The sequence below is a fragment of the Nerophis ophidion genome, linkage group LG03, assembly GCF_033978795.1.
Source record: "Nerophis ophidion isolate RoL-2023_Sa linkage group LG03, RoL_Noph_v1.0, whole genome shotgun sequence".
Taxonomy (NCBI): domain Eukaryota; kingdom Metazoa; phylum Chordata; class Actinopteri; order Syngnathiformes; family Syngnathidae; genus Nerophis; species Nerophis ophidion.
The window spans coordinates 26767426-26787427 of NC_084613.1; the positions used below are offsets into that span (position 1 = coordinate 26767426).

The window sequence follows — 20002 nt, forward strand, 5'->3', positions numbered from 1 at the left end:
TATATATATATATATATATATATATATATATATATATATATATATATATATATATATAATATATATATATATATATATATATATATATATATATATATTTGTATTCGTTTTTATTTTTTTTTACCAAATATCTATGAGGGACATGCACATGTGAATGTCGAGAATGCGATGTAATAACTATTGTTTTTTGATTGACAATGACCACAACAGTTAAACTAATCAGAACATTTCTTCTTGTTTTTTTAGGAGCTTAATAAAAAGGGTTTAATGGACAAGTTCTACATGGTGCAGGAAGTGGTCTTGTGTGTTCAGAACGTTTTGGAAGAGGTCGCAAACATGGGGGAGCGAATAAAGAAGTACATTGATTCATTTATTGTTATTACTTACATATGTTTTGTCTAGTAACTTTGAACCATGTTTGTTTTTTTTTGCCTTCGCAGCATATTCAACTGGTCTGTTCCATTCATGTCTTGTCTGACTTGCTTGGTACTGTTTTCCGCCACGACGCTGTTATATTTCATCCCCCTGCGATATATAGTGCTGATATGGGGTAAGTTGAACATTTACAGTATCATACAAAAAGGTTTAGGCACCATTACAGTTGCTGTTGTTTTTTGACAATTTTACAATGAATGAAAAAAAATTATTAAATCTCACAGATGATCATTTCACTTGCATCCAGACCTTCATACAGATCCTCACCAAATTTAAGGGGTTGTTCCTTGGCCCATGCATCACACACACCTTTGAATCTTTGCTTCTGCTGTATTAATTGTTTTACCATGTCAATAGTTGTATGTTTATTTTGAACATGGAAACAACATTGCACAGTAATACAACTCATATCTACACTGTACACCCGAATAAGTAAGCAGACCTAAAAAAAGTGAGGCAATCAGTTGCCACATATTTTTTGATATCATAAACTGAAATATTTGAGTACATCTCATCGTAAATGTTTGGAGTTTATGTTAAATGTACTTTTGAATTATAACTGAATTGAACTTACCAATTAAGCCAACTCAAAAATGTTCCTCCTCGTGTCTGCTGCCTGAAGAGGAAGTGCACACAAATGCTACAAAATAAAAGCACTTGCTATTGTGTGTGTGTGTGTGTGTGTGTGTGTGTGTGTGTGTGTGCGTGCGTGTGTGTGTTTGTGTGTGTGTGTGTGTGTGTGTGTGTGTGTGTGTGTGTGTGCGTGTGTGTGTGTGTGTGCGCGTGTGCGCGTGTGCGCGTGCATGTAATAGTTTATATATACATACACACACAGAGTATGATAACAATACAAATCTATTATGCAATTGATTCATTCTTAATTTATTCTCGTTTTAAATTATTGATTTATTTTTTCAAAATGAGGCAAAAGGTTGTTTAATCCACTGAGTCTTAAGTTACTGTGAGTTAATTATTTTAAGTAGCAGTTACATAATCTGCAAATAAGTTAATATTAATTAAAAATAACACATTTAATAAACTTAAAAAGAAGGAAAATGTTACTCACACTCAACATTTTTAAGTAAATGCAACTTTTAACAACTTTTTAGGTTTACATTACTTATTCTGATTAAATACTTCGAGCATTCGGGTTTACAGTATATTGTGTCACACCAAGTTCAACATGTCCAAAAAGGAGTTGGAAGAATTAAAGCGTAATTATTCCTGCCCTTTCTCTATTTCACAGCTACATTAATAATTGTATTCACTTCCTGTGTTCAATCGGTAACATTAGTATATGCATGCATATTAAATCATTATAAATAAATGCACATAAATAAAACGTTATGAGTGAGTTATAGTGCACATGAATAAATGCAGATATAGTCAATGGTTGCATATACCAGATTCGTTATTAAGGTTCAAGAATCTTCCTCCTACGATCTGCCCTTAGGTTGTGAGTTCAAACTCCGGCCGAGTCATACCAAAGACTATAAAAATGGGACCCATTACCTCCCTGCTTGGCGCTCAGCATCAAGGGTTGGAATTGGGGGTTAAATCACTAAAAATGATCTCACCACACCTAGTGTGTGTGTGACAATCATTGGTACTTTAACTTTGACTTTAACTTTAAACACTTGAAGTGTAAAATGTTTCCTAAACGGATCATATTGTGATTTTTTTTTTCTTCCTTGTGGTCAACATAATATGTAATGGTGGTTCTTTGGTCAAAATTTTGCATAGATTGTTTTACAGACCATCTTTAAGCCGCTTTCTGACTGTCTCGTCAGGATCTGCCATATTGTGGGTGGTACATATTGACTCGCCAAAGCCCTCCTCCAGGCCAAGGCCCCTTCAACTGAATCTGCTCTGCACCAGTCATGCTTTTAGCTCTTCTGTAGCGAGTCTACTTACAGATACAACGGAGCCTCGATTTAAAAACTTAATTGGTTTTTGAACAGGGTTCCTAAATAGAAAAAATCGTATAGTGAAGCAAGTTTCTCGAGAAGAAACATTGTAATTATGAATACTGGGTTTCAGCCTCAACAAAAGTCCTTATTTTAGTGAAGGATTGTACACTTTGAACACAATATAAAGTGCCATACAGTGCTGTATATCAAACCGACATACCAAGTTGGGAATTAAATTATGTTTTGTTTATTAACAAACTCAAACAAAAACGACAAGCTGAATTGTCCTGTAACATGCGAATATAGACAGAAGTCCCTCGGGTGCCTTCACAAACGATCAAAAATCCCCAAAATCCCACATACCATAAACGGCTCAGATATATTTTAGAGCAGGGGTCTCAAACTCAATTTATCTGGGGGCCACAGGACGCAGAGTCTGGATGAGGCTGGGCACCAAGAAAAAAATTATTTAAAAAAAATATTACATACTTCTCAGCATGTCTAGTTGTATATTGACGTTTCAAATTGTATCCCTTGTGCACTGCAACTTTCCCTGTGCAAATAAGACACATCGGGGTGCCCCTGTGCTCAACAAAGAAATATTGCATCTCCCACTTTTCCTGGAAATGTATATGCACATCACTAACCATTCTCTTCACTGCAGGCTTTCAAAAATACATGTTTGGGGTTTTGGAATATATTTGTATTTAGCCGACGCACGGAGAATAATGTTATTTCCGCAATGTGTGTCCTTCCGCTTTTCCTCCCTACAGCAACACGGCGGTCGGCGGATAATAGCCGGGAAAGTACCGGGATAGCGAGCGCAAAAAAGTGACGGCTCCCAGAGTGTTAGCCGGCGTCGTATAGAAATATATGTAGTTTTTATCGTGTGAAGCAATGCAAATTAAACAATAAAAAAAACAAATATTGGTTTGAATTGGTCCAGGTTATCGGGGACTGTTATTACTGAGGGACAGGTGTCGCGGTGTGACTACAACCAGGCACCTAAGAAAACCCTCGTCTCCATGGTAACATCTCTGTCGCTTTCACTTATTTGCCGCTTTTCCACTAACGCAGGGGTAGGCAACCCAGAACGTTGAAAGAGCCATTTTGGACCCAAATAACACAACACTGTCAAGCGACATTCATATGAAACTTGTGGGCCGCACTAGCATTAAACTATCGTATTAAGGTTGGGGCCGCAAAATAACGTCTTGCGGGCCGCGTGTCTGAGACCCCTGTTTTAGAGAGTAGGAGAGCCCACAGACATATTATATTCTGTAAGGGGAGGCTCACAGTGCAACCACCGCTCTATATTATGCTGGAAGGTACCGGGATATTGCAGAATTTTAAATTACATTTTAAATATAATAATATTAAAAACTACATTATGTCAAACTAACTCCCTCTTCCTTGTTCGAACTAACCTGCACAAATCCGAACTTGTTTCACATCCTTCATTTAACAAAGAGTTGTCATTTTAAGCTCTCGACCACGCATTTCACACGCATGCGCATGTGCAGAGATCAGTCGTCTGCAGAGGTGTTCTGGGCTCCGTGTGGGCTGATTATGGTGGAGCCCGGCGCAGGCTAAGGCCCGGGGTTCGTGTGAAAACAAAGGAGAGAGGCAGAGCTGTATATGCTGTAACACACGATGTCCTTGGGCGGTCTGCAGGCTCCTGGTCTAGCCTCTCATTATCTAGTGCCGCTGTACAGAGTAGTCAGTCTCCTTCTCAGCGGTCAGGGAGATGTGTTGCCCTTAACAGGCTCTCTCCCGCACCAGCTGGTAAGCCCACAACCGCTCTCTACCTCCACGCAGCCTTCTTTGCGATCAATAGCAAAATCCTATCATATCAAACAAAAACACGCAGACTGAGACACTGCTCTGCCTCCCCCAGTTAACCCCCATCGCAGTTGTTGCAAGGCAAGTCTTTCAAGTTGCGTGCGTATATTTCGGGTCCTCGGGTTCTTTGTGTGCACGCTGCAAGCTGTGGGCATAATGGTCCCATTACGAGACCTTTGGTGGGTTCTATTTTCCGCTAACTGTTGGTATGCAGCTTGTCACGTAAAAAGAGATACCCTTGATTAACAAAATGATTGGATTGAAAGGAGCCCAGGGGTACTCGTCCTTCAAATAAAATCAATACACTGTTTAGTTTATGCCTATGAATATGATCAAGTATTGATGCAGTTGATGATTACCCAAGATGGTTTGTAAAACATAATCTATGCAACATTTAGACCAAAGAACCACCATTACTTGTTATGTAGACCACGAGGAAATGCCAGAAAAAAAAAATCATTCATCCATCCATTTTTTACCGCTTATTCCCTTTGGGGTCGCGGGGGGCGCTAGTGCCTATCTCAGCTACAATCGGGCGGTAGGCGGTGTACACCTTGGACAAGTCGCCGACTCATCGCAGGGCCAACACAGATAGACAGACAACATTCACACTCACATTAACACACTAGGACCAATTTAGTGTTGCCAATCAACCTATCCCTAGGTGCATGTCTTTGGTGATATGACCCTTTAACTTAGAAATAAGTGATAAATTACCCAAACCAATTTTTTTTCTTACATATACAGTATTGAACTATAATATAGTTTATTCCAGCGAAACATGTAATTTGGTAAAATGTTGGTATAATTTGACATACCATTTTGCCGTAACTGTTCTACGGTGGAAAAGGGGTTAGTGGGTCTGCCTCACAATACGAAGGTCCTGAGTAGTCCTGGGTTCTATCCCGGGCTCGGGATCTTTCTGTGTGGAGTTTGGATGTCCTCCCCGTGACTGCGTGGGTTCCCTCCAGGTACTCCGGATTCTTCCAACCTCCAAAGACATGCACCTGGGGATAGGTTGATTGGCAACACTAAAATTGGCCCTATTGTGTGAATGTGAGTGTGTTGGCCCTGCGATGAGGTGGCGACTTGTCCAAGGTGTAAAGCGTCTTCCGCCCGACTGTAGCTGAGATAGGCACCAGCGACCCCGCCACCCCAAAGGGAATAAGCGGCAAAAAATGGATGGATGGATGGATGTTCTACTTTAAGTAACTTTTCATTATTGTTAACTAATGCAGCCGTAAAAAGAAGTGAGCCACATTGAAAACATAATTTTGGGTACTATACAGTATTACTACAGTTGGCCTTATTTTCATCATTTTTCTTTATCATTATTGTCTAGTTGCAAAAGATAACACCTTTTTATTGGGTAACTGAGTAAGTACCGTATTTGTCGGACTATAAGTCGCAGTTTTTTTCATAGTTTGGCCGGGGGTGCGACTTATGCTCAGGAGCGACTTATGTGTGTAATGTGGCATCTATTGAGAGAAAATTGTTTGCTTGACAATACTTTAAAAGACCTTGATATACACACATTAAAAAAAGGGACCTATGATCATTTTATGACTTACAAATGTTACAATGTTAAATACCGAATTTGTTGGACTATAAGTCGCAGTTTTTTTCATAGTTTGGCCGGGGGTGCGACTTATACTCAGGAGCGACTTATGTGTGAAATTATTATCACATTACCGTAAAATATCAAATAATATTATTTAGCTCATTCACGTAAAAGACTAGACGTATAAGATTTCATCGGATTTAGCGATTAGGTGTGACAGACTGTTTGGTAAACGTATAGCGTGTTCTATATGTTATAGTTATTCGAATGACTCTTACCTTAATATGCACATTAACATACCAGGCACCTTCTCAGTTGGTTATTTATGCGTCATATAACGTACACTTATTCAGCCTGTTGTTCACTATTCTTTATTAATTGTAAATTGCCTTTCAAATGTCTATTCTTGGTGTTGGATTTTATCAAATACATTTCCCCCCAAAATGCGACTTATACTCCAGTGCGACTTATACGTGTTTTTTCCTTCTTTATTATGCATTTTCGGCAGCTGCGACTTATACTCCGGAGCGACTTATACTCCGTAAAATACGGTACCTTATATTGGTCATCTGGTTGGCACACATTTTCTAAGCAAAAAGCTTTTTGAATCTTGTTCTCAGGTTTTTTGTCTAGTTCTTTATATAGAGTATATGCTAATGTTATGCCGATTAGAAGTGTGCCGATCTGATATTGATATATTGGTCGGATATCAGCAAAAAAATGAATTCCGGCTTTTTTCTAAAATTTCTGATACAAGCGCTCCAATACAAGCAGTCCTGCAGCGTGTTCACTCGTGCAAAGGTGGACAGCCAGTTAACATCTAAATGTCCTCCAATAAGAACACAAGGTTGTTGTTTTTTTCTATTTCAGTCAAGTCTTTCACAAACATGGTAGGCTATAGGCTACTAAGAGCTAACAGCTACCCAACAGCAAAGCATACAATAGCACACAAGCTAAACATACGAAGTAAGTGTCCTTAATAGAACAATATTACCCACTAAAACACCACATTTGTAATATAAACAAGTGTCAAATAATTATAGTTGTATATTACTTACATGTACAAAGTCTCCAGAAGTGTTTTGGAAAGTGTCCAATAACAAACATGTCTGAATCATTCAACATACTGCGTCAGAAGCTTAATTTAATGAATTAGTGTGACCACGAGGTGTGACCAAAAAGGATTTACTACTCCACTCCAACTTAAAAACAGCATAAGTTAATTTAAGTCAATAATAAACAAGATTGTTTTTTTCATACCCAACCATTGTTCCCTGTTTGACTATTTCTAAAATTCCACAGTACAAATAATAAAAGTATGTATGATGCTGCTATCGAATCGATATTGGTTTCGGCCAATACTCAAGACTCCCATATCGGTATTGTTTTGGAAGTGAAAAAGTTGATTAGAAACACCCTTGATGCCAACACCTTATATTAGTCCATTTAGGAAGAACCTACTGTGGGTATTCATCCAGGGCTGTTAAAGTTAACATTTGACTTTGTGCGATTAATCACTAAACATTATCACATTAATCATGTATAAATGCAAATTAATTGCGGAATTTTATTTTGAGCTCCTGTGCTCCATTACCTTGAACGTTGTTGGTTTTGTGAAAGGCGGACCAAGTTGCTTTATGGATTAGAAATAACTGGACAATTTTAACAAGTTATATTCAGAAGATTTCTGTAATATAATCATTGATAAAAATGACATTATGTAAAAAGAAGGTAGGTCAGTATTGCGTTTGTATTTATAAGCGTAAGTGTATAAGTATGTATGTATGTAGGTATATATGTGGTGTATATACATATATGTGTATGTATACATGATATACAGGCATATATATGTGTATATGTATATATATATATATATATATATATATATATATATATATATATATATATATATACACATATACACACACACACACATATATATATATATATATATATATATATATATATACTGTATATGTATATTACAAGCATAAATACGCATGCCATATTTATTTAAATTATGATATAATGAGTATGTTCTCTTTATATTGATGTGTACAAGTATAGAGATGGAAGTGTTGTTTTTCTACTATTATTTAATAGTTTTTTCTTCGTTATTGTTTTTATAGATATGCATAGATATTTCTCAATATATGACATTCACAATTATTGTTTATTAATTTTTTTTAAAAAGGGCAATGTTGAAAGACAAAGTATTGTATAGTATAATTTTGTGAAACCATTGCAATAAAGCAATTAAAAAAAAAAAATGTTGCTCAACAGACAAATGAGTGAGGATATCAATAACTGGTGTGCGACGTGGCAAAATTAACCTAAAAAACGCTTTTTAAGAAATTAATTATATACTTTTAAAAAATGTTTGTACATGATGCACATTGTATCTCTGTCAAAATATTGGGGACTTTTTAAAAGTTATTTCAAATTAAGCGTGCAAGTAATTTAATGCTAATCAAAATGCAAATGTGTGATTAATCGGATTCAATTATGTAATCTTTAGTATATATAACTAACTGTATGTTATACTGTATTTCTGGGCATTTTATCATGCACTGATGTGAAGCTGGTTGTTCAGCTATTTATGAATGTGTTCCTGTTTTCACAGGCATTAACAAATTTACCAAGAAGCTGCGCAACCCGTATGCAATTGACAGTAATGAGTTGCTGGATTTCCTCAAGAGGATGCCTTATGATGTTCAGAAGGTAAGGGCCCGTTTTTACATACAGATAGGGATGCAATCCCCACAAGACGTTTGTGTTATTTGCTGTAAGAGAATTCCCAAGTGTTCTGGAAATGTATCCACCGGCTTTTGTTTGATTATTAATGGACCAGCGCCTTGGCCCAATTATCGTCAGTGACGAGATGCGTCGACAGCAGCCTCGACACTCGAGTAGCCAACCGGTCGAGCAGTCAATAGGCCTTTTTCTACCAAAGGTTCAGGAAATTTATGTTCCTGGAACTGTAGGTTCTTGTAGACTTGTGTTTTGGGTTTCCACCGCATTTCACAGTTCAGAGTAGTTTATACAGCTCAGGTGATGATGTATTATGGAACCATGCAAATAAACAGACTATATTGGGTCATATTGTTTTTACTTAAAGGCTTACTGAAATGAGATTTTCTTATTCAAACGGGGATAGCAGGTCCGTTCTATGTGTCATACTTGATCATTTCGCGATATTGCCATATTTTTGCTGAAAGGATTTAGTAGAGAACATCCACGATAAAGTTTGCAGCTGGAGAAAAGCCCAGCCTCTACTTGAAGTTGCAGAAGATGATGTCACATGTTGATGGCTCCTCATATATTCACATTGATTTTAATGGGAGCCTCCATCAAAAACAGCTATTCGAACCGAGAAAATTACAATTTCCCCATTAATTTGAGCGAGGATAAAAGATTTGTGTTTGAGGATATTGATAGCGACGGACTAGTAAAAAAACAAAAAAAAACAATGAAAAAAAAAAACATGATTGTTTTTAGAGACATTTACGAGGATAAATCTGGGGAATCACTTATATTTCTATTGTGTTGCTAGTGTTTTAGTGAGTTTAACAGTACCTGATAGTCGGAAGTGTACGTCCACGGCCGGGTGTTGACGCGCAGTGTCTCGGGGAAGTCGACGGCAGCTGTATGGGCGGCACAAGCTCAGCTGATATCCGGTAAGTGGCGACTTTTTAACCACAATTTTCTCACCGAAACCTGCTGGTTGAAAAGTGATCCATAGTAAAGTTTCAACTCCGTGAATTTTAAACAAGGAATCACCGTGTGTTTGTGTGGCTAAAGGCTAAAGCTTCCCAACTCCATTCTTCTACCTTGATTTCTCCAATATTAATTGAACAAATTGCAAAAGATTCAGCAACACAGATCTCCAAAATACTGTGTAATTATGCCGTTAAAGCAGACAACTTTTAGCTGTGTGTGTGTGTGTGTGTGCAGCGTTCATATTTATAACAGCCCGTGACGTCACGCGTAAACGTTATTACGCAACGTTTTCAACAAAAAAGTCCCGGGAAATTTAAAATTGCAATTTACTAAACTAAAAAGGCCGTATTGGCATGTGTTGCAATGTTAATATTTCATCATTGATTTATACGCTATCAGACTGCGTGGTGGGTAGTAGTGGGTTTCAGTAGGCCTTTAAATGAAATACAGAGCAATAACGATATGATTTAAAAACAAAGTGGGCTGGATTTTACATAGAATTTCCGTCTTTTGTCCAACAGTAAGAAAGTCGTCCCTTCACTAAATTATGAATTAATTAAGATCAGGGAAGTCTTTATTGTCCATTTCAGCTGTAAATAACAGTACATAATGAATAAATGTCAGTTTTGATCTCAAGGCGACAGCATAAACGCATCAGATTAGCCTTAGCTTGTTAGCATTAGCACTCGGTTTACTCAGCTTGAGACGAATAACTACACAAAGTATCTATTACTGACTACTTTTATGCATCTAACAAAGTAAATAGTGAATATTTGATATGATTTACCTTGTCTTTTATTTCACATTCCTCTTCAAACTACAAGACTGTGGAGTCCTGGTAGTGAACCGCTCGCTTCGCCACTTTGAAGAAGGGCTGAAAATGGTATATTCCTCTGTTAATACATCTGAAAGAGTCAGTCCATTTTCTGTAGCTTCGCATATTTAAATGAGGTTTGGAAATATTTTTAAATAGCACTAAACTGCACACTACCATATTTTCTGGACTATAGAGCGCACTGGTATAAAAGCATCACCCACTAAATTTTAGAAGAAAATTTTTTTATTTTTCATATATCAGCCACTGATATATATACGTTGTAAATAAATTATTTACACAGTAAGATTTTGTAAATGATTAGGTACATACCTTAATTGTTTCCAAATGGTGACTGTAAAACAGCTAATCAAACAAAACAGAACTCATCATCATAGACTAGGTAGCTGCGGAAGCTAGTTCTCCAATCAGCTAAACAGACTCAATAACTCCACAATGACATTTTGGTGAATTTAAAGAAGAATTTTTGAAACTGAAACAATACAAAAATAATTGTAAGTTAATAATACTGTCACAGACCCTTGTAAAGGTGTAAGCATATTAGCCATTGCTAATGACGCTGGCTTGATTTCATTACGATAGCACCTACAAATATGCATGACAACACTACTAACGAATATGGGATGGTTTAATAAGTATGAAAAGTTTTAGTTATGTAATAAAACTTACAAACGTTGCAGGGAGTGTTGAATGAAAAAAACATACAAGTAGATTCGCTATGGACGACTACAAAACGGAACATCACTTTTGGTTCAAGGCACTAAGCAAGAGAACATACTGTTGACCTTCAGCCTGCAGCAGCTGCAGTGGGAAACTTGCCCAAACGATGGCGCCATTGTACAAACAATAACGACATTTCAGTTTCTCTGTCGGTGTTTTTGTCTGCGGGGTCGTTCTCCCGGGAATGTAAAACGGACAACTCCGGACAAAAGCGTGAATGTAGGCTACGATGTATTCCTCATAAAACATCCAACTTACAAAATAACAGCTAAACGACAAAAGGCAAGTGTGCCTAACACACGGGAAGCTAAAGTAACCACTTAGCACTGGAATTCATGAACTCGAAGCCAAGAAACAAGAAATACCAACGTGACTGAAGCCAGACTGAGCGTGGCGAGAAAAGTGAATAAACCGCTCTCTGATTATTGGTCGACTGCAGGTGAGCGTGCCGACCACTAATCAGAGGCAGGTAAACCCAATTAATCCCCATGGAAACCAAAACATACCCAGAGGTGCACAAAACAGGAACTAAGGGAGTCCAAAGTTAACAGAGCATAACAAAAACATGATCCGGACCACAGATCATGACAGTTTTATGAGAACTATTTGTTGAAGACAAAAAAATGTGGCCGTTAGCGAAGAAAAATCCATTAATTAGCCGCACAGTTTTAATAGTCGGAATGTTCAAAGCTGAGGAAAAAGGTAGTGGCTTAAGTCCAGAAAATATGGTAGGTTAAAAAAATTGATAATCTCGCAATGGCGGCTGAAACTTAGAATCCACAATTTTAGGAACGCCCCTTACTGTGTTCAACCGATTAGCAGTCAACAGCAAAGCCTACCCACTCTATTGTCACAACTCGCTACCTGGTACTAAAATATAGTTCCATTGGGAACGAAATCCACCTGGATAGTTTTTGGTTTATTTACCAGGGTAAATTGAAAAGTTCCTGGAAAAACTACCTGCAGTGGAAAAGGGCCTAATGAATGTTGCCTTGTGATTTACGTAAGCGACGTCGCAACGTGATGTCAGGTTGGCGTTGGTCGCGCTCCTTTGACGGGCAGGAAATGAAGTGCCACAGAGCCGCCTTCATCTTCCAGGTCGGTAGCGCACCCCAGCAGAACTCCTGACACTCCGGATGCGGAGAGACTCTCTCGCCCGAGTCTGCACCCGCATCCTTGATGTCCCCCCGCTGCAAACCAAGGCTGGCTTCTCTGTGATGTCACCGCGAGTCTGTCATGTTTGAGATTTGGACGACTTGAGTTGGCAAAACAAGGTGGCGGATGCATTTTGATTCGCAGTCCTTTGTCCGTCTTCCTCCCCGTTGGGATGCGACATCTGAGCTTTGAAACACCACAGAAATATTTTTTTTTCTTCTTTTTCTTGTTTTACTGTGCTGCAGAGGAGAACAGCTCCAAGTCTTAAAAAGACAAAACAAAACATCCTTAAGATTCCTCCCAAGTATGTTTCATTGCTGCTTTGGGGGGAAAAAATAACACGGTATACCCAGGAGACCCCACGTAAAAAAGCAGACATTTTGTTTTTGTTGACTTAGAACAATCGTCAGATAGGTGCGGATGCAAAAACAAAGGCTGCAGACAGACTCCTATCCTTCGTGCAAATGTGACTTGGCAATTAGCGGCCACACAAATCTACAAAGTCGTCCTCAAACGAGGACTTCTGACGACACTGAAATGAGAAGCATCTGTCAGTTCTGAGCACAGTTTCATGTTGTGATGCACCAGGCTGCCACTTTGTTCCCACACTCCATCTCCCGGTACTAATAGTGGCGCGCACGTCTCATTAGCATAAAGGTCCAGGATTTTATTCAACAGATTTTCCGCACACACCGACGACGCTTCAAAAGCAAGTTGGCGCATTTTAGCTGCTTTTTCCACTTCGCCCTGTGATCTCTTTGTCTTTAGAGTGAGGAAATATCAACACAATTGAAACACACTATACATTTTCACCGTTGATTTAATTTGGTATTTATTTAGAATTTCTCAAAAAGCTGTTTAAATAAGTTGCTCAGGTAATTCCAGTTATTTCGGCTACATTTTTTTTCAGTGCTAAAGATCATACATAATAGAAAAATAATAATTGTAAATAATGATTGTATATTTGGTGGGCAGCAATGTGGAACAGGGGTTAGTGCATGTGCCTCACAATACGAAGGTTCTGAGTAGTCCTGGGTTCAATCCCGGGGTCAGGATCTTTCTGTGTGGAGTTTGCATGTCCTCCCCGTGACTGCGTGGATTCCCTCCGGGTACTCCGGCGTCCTCCCACCACCAATGACATGCACCTGGGGATAGGTTGATTGGCAACACTAAATTGGCCGTAGTGTGTGAATGTGAGTGTGAATGTCGTCTGTCTATCTGTGTTGGCCCTGCGATGAGGTGGCGACTTGTCCAGGGTGCACCCCACCTTCGGCCCGATTGTAGCTGAGATGGGCTCCAGCGCCCCCCGCTACCCCCAAGGGAATACGCGGTAGAAAATGGATGGATGGATGTAGATTTGGTCTACCGTATTTTTCGGAATATAAATAACAGTTTTTTTCATAGTTTGGCCGGGGGTGCGACATATACTCCGGAGCGATTTATGTGTGAAATTATTAACACATTACTGTAAATATCAAATAATATTATTTATCTCATTCGCGGAAGAGACGAAGAAAATGTCAGCAATCGTCACACACAAGTCAACCAATAAGAATTCGGCGGGGGAGGGTCATGGCAGAATGGGAATGCTAACTGCTATATGCTAAATGCTACTGCCGTAGCTATTAAAATGGATCATTTCAACATTGGCGGTAACTTATAAAAACTGAGAAGGGCTGAACAAAAATGGCACCGAAAAGGAAATCATGTACTGCAGATTACAAGCTGGACGCAGTGAAATATGCAGCAGAAAAACAACAAGAGGAAGCGGCGCATACCTTTGGATTTGGCAGAGTTGTTTAGAAGCGACATCGAGGAAGAAGATTTCATGAGATTTATGGATTAGGAGTGACAGATTGTTTGGTAAACGTATAGCATGTTCTATATGTTATAGTTATTTGAATGACTCTTACCATAATATGTTACGTTAACATACCAGGCACCTTCTCAGTTGGTTATTTATGCCTCATATAACGTACACTTATTCAGCCTGTTGTTCACTATTCTTTATTTATTTTAAATTGCCTTTCAAATGTCTATTCTTGGTGTTGGATTTTATTAAATAAATTTCCCCCAAAAAATGCGACTTATACTCCAGTGCGAGTATATATGTTTTGTTACTTTTTTACTATGCATTTTCGGCCGGTGCGACTTATACTCCGGAGCGATTTATAATCCGAAAAATACGGTAATAATTATTCGATATATCGATTTTTATTCCTAAGAATCGACGACTCGGAAAGTTGGTTGATGCAACATCGTTTGAAAAGGCAATATAAAGATTTTATCTAAACTAGAAAAAAAATGAAGAAAAGCAGTCTTAATATGACGTTTATAGCTCTTTCATAAAAAGGACCTTAAATGTTACTCAAGTATGTCTGCCCGACGCCATCAGTTATCAAAACAACAATGGCGGATGGCTGAGAAAGATCGCAACAAGCACAGACGCCACAAGACTATATCATAAAGCAGCAACACATCAACTTTCGGTTACAGCACAATGGCAAAAGCCACAACAAGTACAAACCTCACAACACAATAATATAAAGGGGCAACACAACTTTATGGACGGACACAAGGGAAGTTTCGCAGATGTGTAATGAACATTGCATATTAGCATTATTGGAAAAGTTAAAAAAAAAAATGAACAAGTTATTAAAGACTGAAAATCTGATCGATCACATTTCACTTACTTTTCCAACTTTGTTCATTACACCCTTTTCGAGTTTTTGCTTCAGCCATTTTGTCTGTCAGCCAAACTTGTCCACTGTCACTTCTGTTGAATCTTTGTATTGTTGTGCTGTGGCTTGATGTTGTTAAGTCGAGACTTTATATTTTTGTGTTGTGGCTTTATGTTGTTGTGTTGCGACTTTTCTCTGCTACCATATCTGTTTAAAAATTAAACCACTACTCATTTAACCTGGAAATATGTTGATTGCACTTTATTTTTGACACTAATCTCGTATTATTTTTATGTTGGAAAATAAAAGCAGCTGAAATGTTGGTTTATGTACTTTTATTGAACTATGCTTGAATATTGAAAATGAGAGCAGAACATGTTTCCTCTTGCACTTTATTCAAATACGTTGTGAATGCATTGGTCATTCATTGTTGTTTACTTGCATGTTTGTATCCATATTTCATTGAAAATAATTCCCTTTCAATAAATAACAGGAATATAGGAAACTTTACTCGGTGCTGATGGATTTGTATGCCAGAACATGAGTGCATGAGTGGAGCACAGGTTATTTTTAAACACAGTAATAATATCAAACACAGTATTCACCAAAAAGTATTCCAAGGCGTGACCACTGCTGTTGCTCACTGCTCCCCTCACCTCCGAGGGGGAGATCAATGGTGATGGGTCAAATGAAGAGAATAATTTCACCACACCTAGTGTGTGTGTGACAATCATTGGTACTTTAACATTAACTTAAAATAATGATAAACACAATAATAATCCATCCATCTATCCATCCATTTTCTACGGCTTGTCCCTCTTGGGGTTGTGAGGGTGCTGGAGCCTATCCCAGATGCACTCAGGCAGAAGGTGGGTTACACCCTGGACAAGTCGCCGCCTCATCACAGGGCCAACACAGATAGACAGACAACATTCACACTCACATTCACACACTCTGATCCATCCATCCATTTTCTACAGTTTATTCCCTTTGGTGTCGCGGGGGGCGCTGGTGCCTATCTCAACTACAATCGGGTGGAAGGCGGGATACACCCTGGACAAGTCGCTACCTTATCGCAGGGCCAACACAGATAGAAAGACAACATTCACACTCACATTCACATAATGTGGTCAATTTATGTATTAAACAGTAATAATATTAAACACAGTCATATTATCAAACACAGTAATAATATTACACATACTGTTATTATAAAACACAGTAATAACATTAAGCACAGTAATAATATTAACAGTGATATTATTAAATGCATAATAATATTATTTTAAATCATATATATATATATATATATATATATATATATATATATATATATATTAGAGATGTCTAATAATATCGGACTGCCGATATTATTGGCTGATAAATGCTTTAAAATGTAAATATTTAAATGTAATATCGGAAATGATCAGTATCGGTTTCAAAATTATCGGTATCGGTTTCAAAAAGTAACATTTCTGACTTTTTAAAACACCGCTGTGTACACGGACGTAGGGAGAAGTACAGACCGCCAATTAACCTTAAAGGCATTGCCTTTGCGTGCTGACCCAGTCACATAATATCTATGGTTTATCACACACACAAGCGAATGCAAGGCAAACTTGGTCAACGGCCATACAGGTCACACTGAGGGTGGCCGTATTAACAACTTTAACACTGTTACAAATATGCGCCGCACTGTGAACCCACACCAAACAAGAATGACAAACACATTTCGGGAGAACATCCGCACATAAACACAACAGAACAAATACCCAGAATCCATTGCAGTACTAACTCTTCCGGGACGCTAGAATATACACCCCCGCTACCCCCTACCCCCCTACCTCAACACAGGGCCCCTAACCCCGCCCACCTCAACCTCCTCATGCTCTCTCAGAGAGAGCATGTCCCAAATTCCAAGCTGCTTTTTTGATTTATGTTAAAAAAAAAATGCACTTTGTGACTTCAATAATAAATATGGCAGTGCCATGTTGGCATTTGTTTCCATAACTTCAGTTGATTTTTTGGGGAAAACCTTGTTACATTGTTTAATGTATCCAGGGGTGCATCACAACAAAATTAGGCATAGTAATGTGTTAATTCCACGACTGTATTTATCGTTATCGGTTGATATCGGTATCGGTAATTAAGAGTTGGACAATATCAGGATATCGGATATCGGCAAAAAAGCCATTTTCGTACATCTCCAATACATCTCTATATATCTCTGATTACTGCTTTGCACACTTGGCATTTTCTCGTTGAGCTTTAAGAGGTAGTCACCTGAAATGATTTTCACTTCACAGGTGTGCTTGAAGCTCATCGAGAGAATACCAAGAGTGTGCAAAGCAGTAATCAGAGCAAAGGGTGGCTATTTTGAAGAAATGAGAATATAAAATATGTTTTCTGTTATTAAATGATAAATGGATTGTACTTGTATAGCGCTTTTCTACCTTCAAGGTACTCAAAGCGCTTTGACACTACTTCCACATTTACCCATTCACACACTGATGGAGGGAGCTGCCATGCAAAGCCCTAACCAGCACCCATCAGGAGCAAGGGTGAAGTGTCTTGCTCAGGACACAACGGACGTGACGATGTTGGTACTAGGTGGGATTTGAACCAGGTACCCTCGGGTTGCGCACGGCCACTTTCCCACTGCGCCACGCCGTCCCCCACCTTTTATTTGTGAAGTACATAACTCCACATGTGTTCATTCATGGTTTTGATGCCTTCAGTGACAATCTACAATGTAAATAGTCATGAGAATAAAGAAAACGCACTGGAATCAGGTGTGTCCAAACTTTTGGCCTGTTATGTATGTAATAATAATAATGAGAAGAAATGCTTGTTTCATCCAAACACAACTGGTTTAAAGACCTACTGACATGAGATTTTCTTATTCAAACGGGGATAGCAGGTCCATTCTATGTGTCATACTTGATCATTTCGCGATATTGCCATATTTTTGCTGAAAAGATTTAGTAGAGAACATCCACGATAAAGCTTGCAACTTTCGGTGCTAAGAGAAAAGCCCTGCCTCTACCGGAAGTCGCAGACGATGACGTCACATGTTTGATGGCTCCTCACATATTCACATTGTTTTTAATGGGAGCCTCCAACAAAAAGTGCTATTCAGACCGTGAAAAAAACAATTTCCCCATTAATTTGAGCGAGGATGAAAGATTCGCGTTTGAGGATATTGATAGCGACGGACTAGAAAAAAAACAAAAAACGCGATTGCATCGGGACGGAATCCGATGTTTTTAGACACATTTACTAGGATAATTCTGGGAAATCCCTTATCTTTCAATTGTGTTGCTAGTGTTTTAGTGAGTTTAATATTACCTGATAGTCGGAAGGGTGTCTCCACGGGTGTCTTGACGCGCAGTGTCTCAGGGGAGTCAACGGCAGCTATGGACGGCACAAGCTCAGCTTTTCTCCGGTAAGAACTGACTTTTTAACCATCATTTTCTCACCGAAACCTGCTGGTTGACATGTGGTAGGGATCCATATCCGCTGTGATCCATAGGAAAGTTTCACCTCCAGGAATTTTAAACAAGGAATCACCGTGTGTTTGTGTGGCTAAAGGCTAAAGCTTCCCAACTCCATCTTTCTACTGTTACTTCTCCAATATTAATTGAACAAATTGCAAAAGATTCAGCAACACAGTGGTCTGGATGTCCAAACACGACATTTAGCTGTGTGTGTGCGCAGCGCTCATACTTCCTAAAAACCCGTGACGTCTTGCGTACACGTCATCATTACGCGACGTTTTCAAGACGAAACTCCCGGGAAATTTTAAATTGTAATTTAGTAAACTAAAAAGGCCGTATTGGCTTGTTTTGCAATGTTAATATTTCATCATTGATATATAAACTATCAGACTGCGTGGTGGGTAGTAGTGGGTTTCAGTAGGCCTTTAAGTTCTTCTCGGACTTTAGCAAACTTTTAAATGGATGAACATTAAGTTGCAGTTTACTCGTCTCTGAGAAGCCTGACAGGTCATCTCAGCAGTTGGTGTGTGTTTCTGATATTGTGATGGGGTGCAAAAATGAGGAGGAGGTGGTTCAAAACCCACGACTCCTCAAATCCTTCCTCTGTGTGATTAATTCCCTCATGCTGCCGTGTTTAAAAAATGATTCATTACATGCGAGGCCGCCTCGCTCTCCCCCTGCACCGGCTCTCCTCTGGGGAGCTATTACCGTGCGCTCCGCTGATCTCGGATTACCTGCCTCCCACCAAACTCCTGTTTGTTTTCACAGGTGCAGTACAGCGCCCTGAGAGCGCCGAGCCAGAGCCAACCGCGCAGGAAAAAGTAAGCTCAGGCGGATAAGAGGCCGGCCCCCCCGTGCCAGAGCAGGGTTCGACCCGGTCCACCTGACAACGCACCGGCGCCACCCGAGCCCGTGACCCCGCCGTAGCGCCCCCCCGACTCTGCCCTCCCCCTTCCAGTCGCCCTCTGACCGGCGTGTTTGCCTCCCCGGCTGACAGGCGGTGTGAGCAGCAGCAGGAGGAGGGCAGCGCACGGCCCCGTCAATCAGCCGCCTGGAGGTAAAGAAGGAAGCAGTGCGAGGCTCTGCCTTCATCTTTGGATGTAATTTAGAGGAGGAATGAGGCGCGTCGGCTTTGGCTTACCTTAGATCTCCTGCCTCTCTTTTTTTTTTTCTGCAGATATTTGCCCGAAGGTAAATTTAATGCCAGCTTAACAATTCATGGAAAACAAACTGTGGCAATATTTTCCTCTTGATCCGTGTGCTAATATCACAATAAGCCAGAACTCAGCGCGAATGTATTTTTTGCACAACTTCCTTTTTTGGTAAGGATTTCTAGTATAGAACAATGCTGCCTGATATAGACACACAGTTTATGCTCTATGTTGTTTTTATGTTTTGTCATTGTTGTACATACTATTAAATATGTTTTTTTTTTTAAAATACGTCGTCTCAGTTCTGCATATTTAACTATTTACCTATCCATTTTTGCAGAGTAAAATGGCTGACAGCATATAATAAACATAGTCCGAGCTGATCTGAGCTTTGGCCCCCCGTGAGATGGTGCGCTTGTTTTTATCTGACGGGGTGGGGGGGACAGCACATCACAACAAACCCCTCAACACCTCCTTCTCGCCCCCCCCTCCCCT

The 20002-nt window shown here is 39.3% G+C and overlaps 1 protein-coding gene across 1 annotated transcript in view; it reads left to right on the forward strand.

Annotated features, from left to right (window-relative positions):
- Positions 1-19798, forward strand: part of mctp2a (multiple C2 domains, transmembrane 2a) — a 116338-nt gene extending 96540 nt beyond the window's left edge. Inside the window, 4 exon segments of the mRNA XM_061894775.1 lie at positions 247-356; positions 441-550; positions 8372-8469; positions 19125-19798. Coding sequence (XP_061750759.1) covers positions 247-356; positions 441-550; positions 8372-8469; positions 19125-19181 — 375 coding nt within the window. The 3' untranslated portion in view covers positions 19182-19798.
- The last annotated feature ends 204 nt before the right edge of the window (positions 19799-20002 follow it).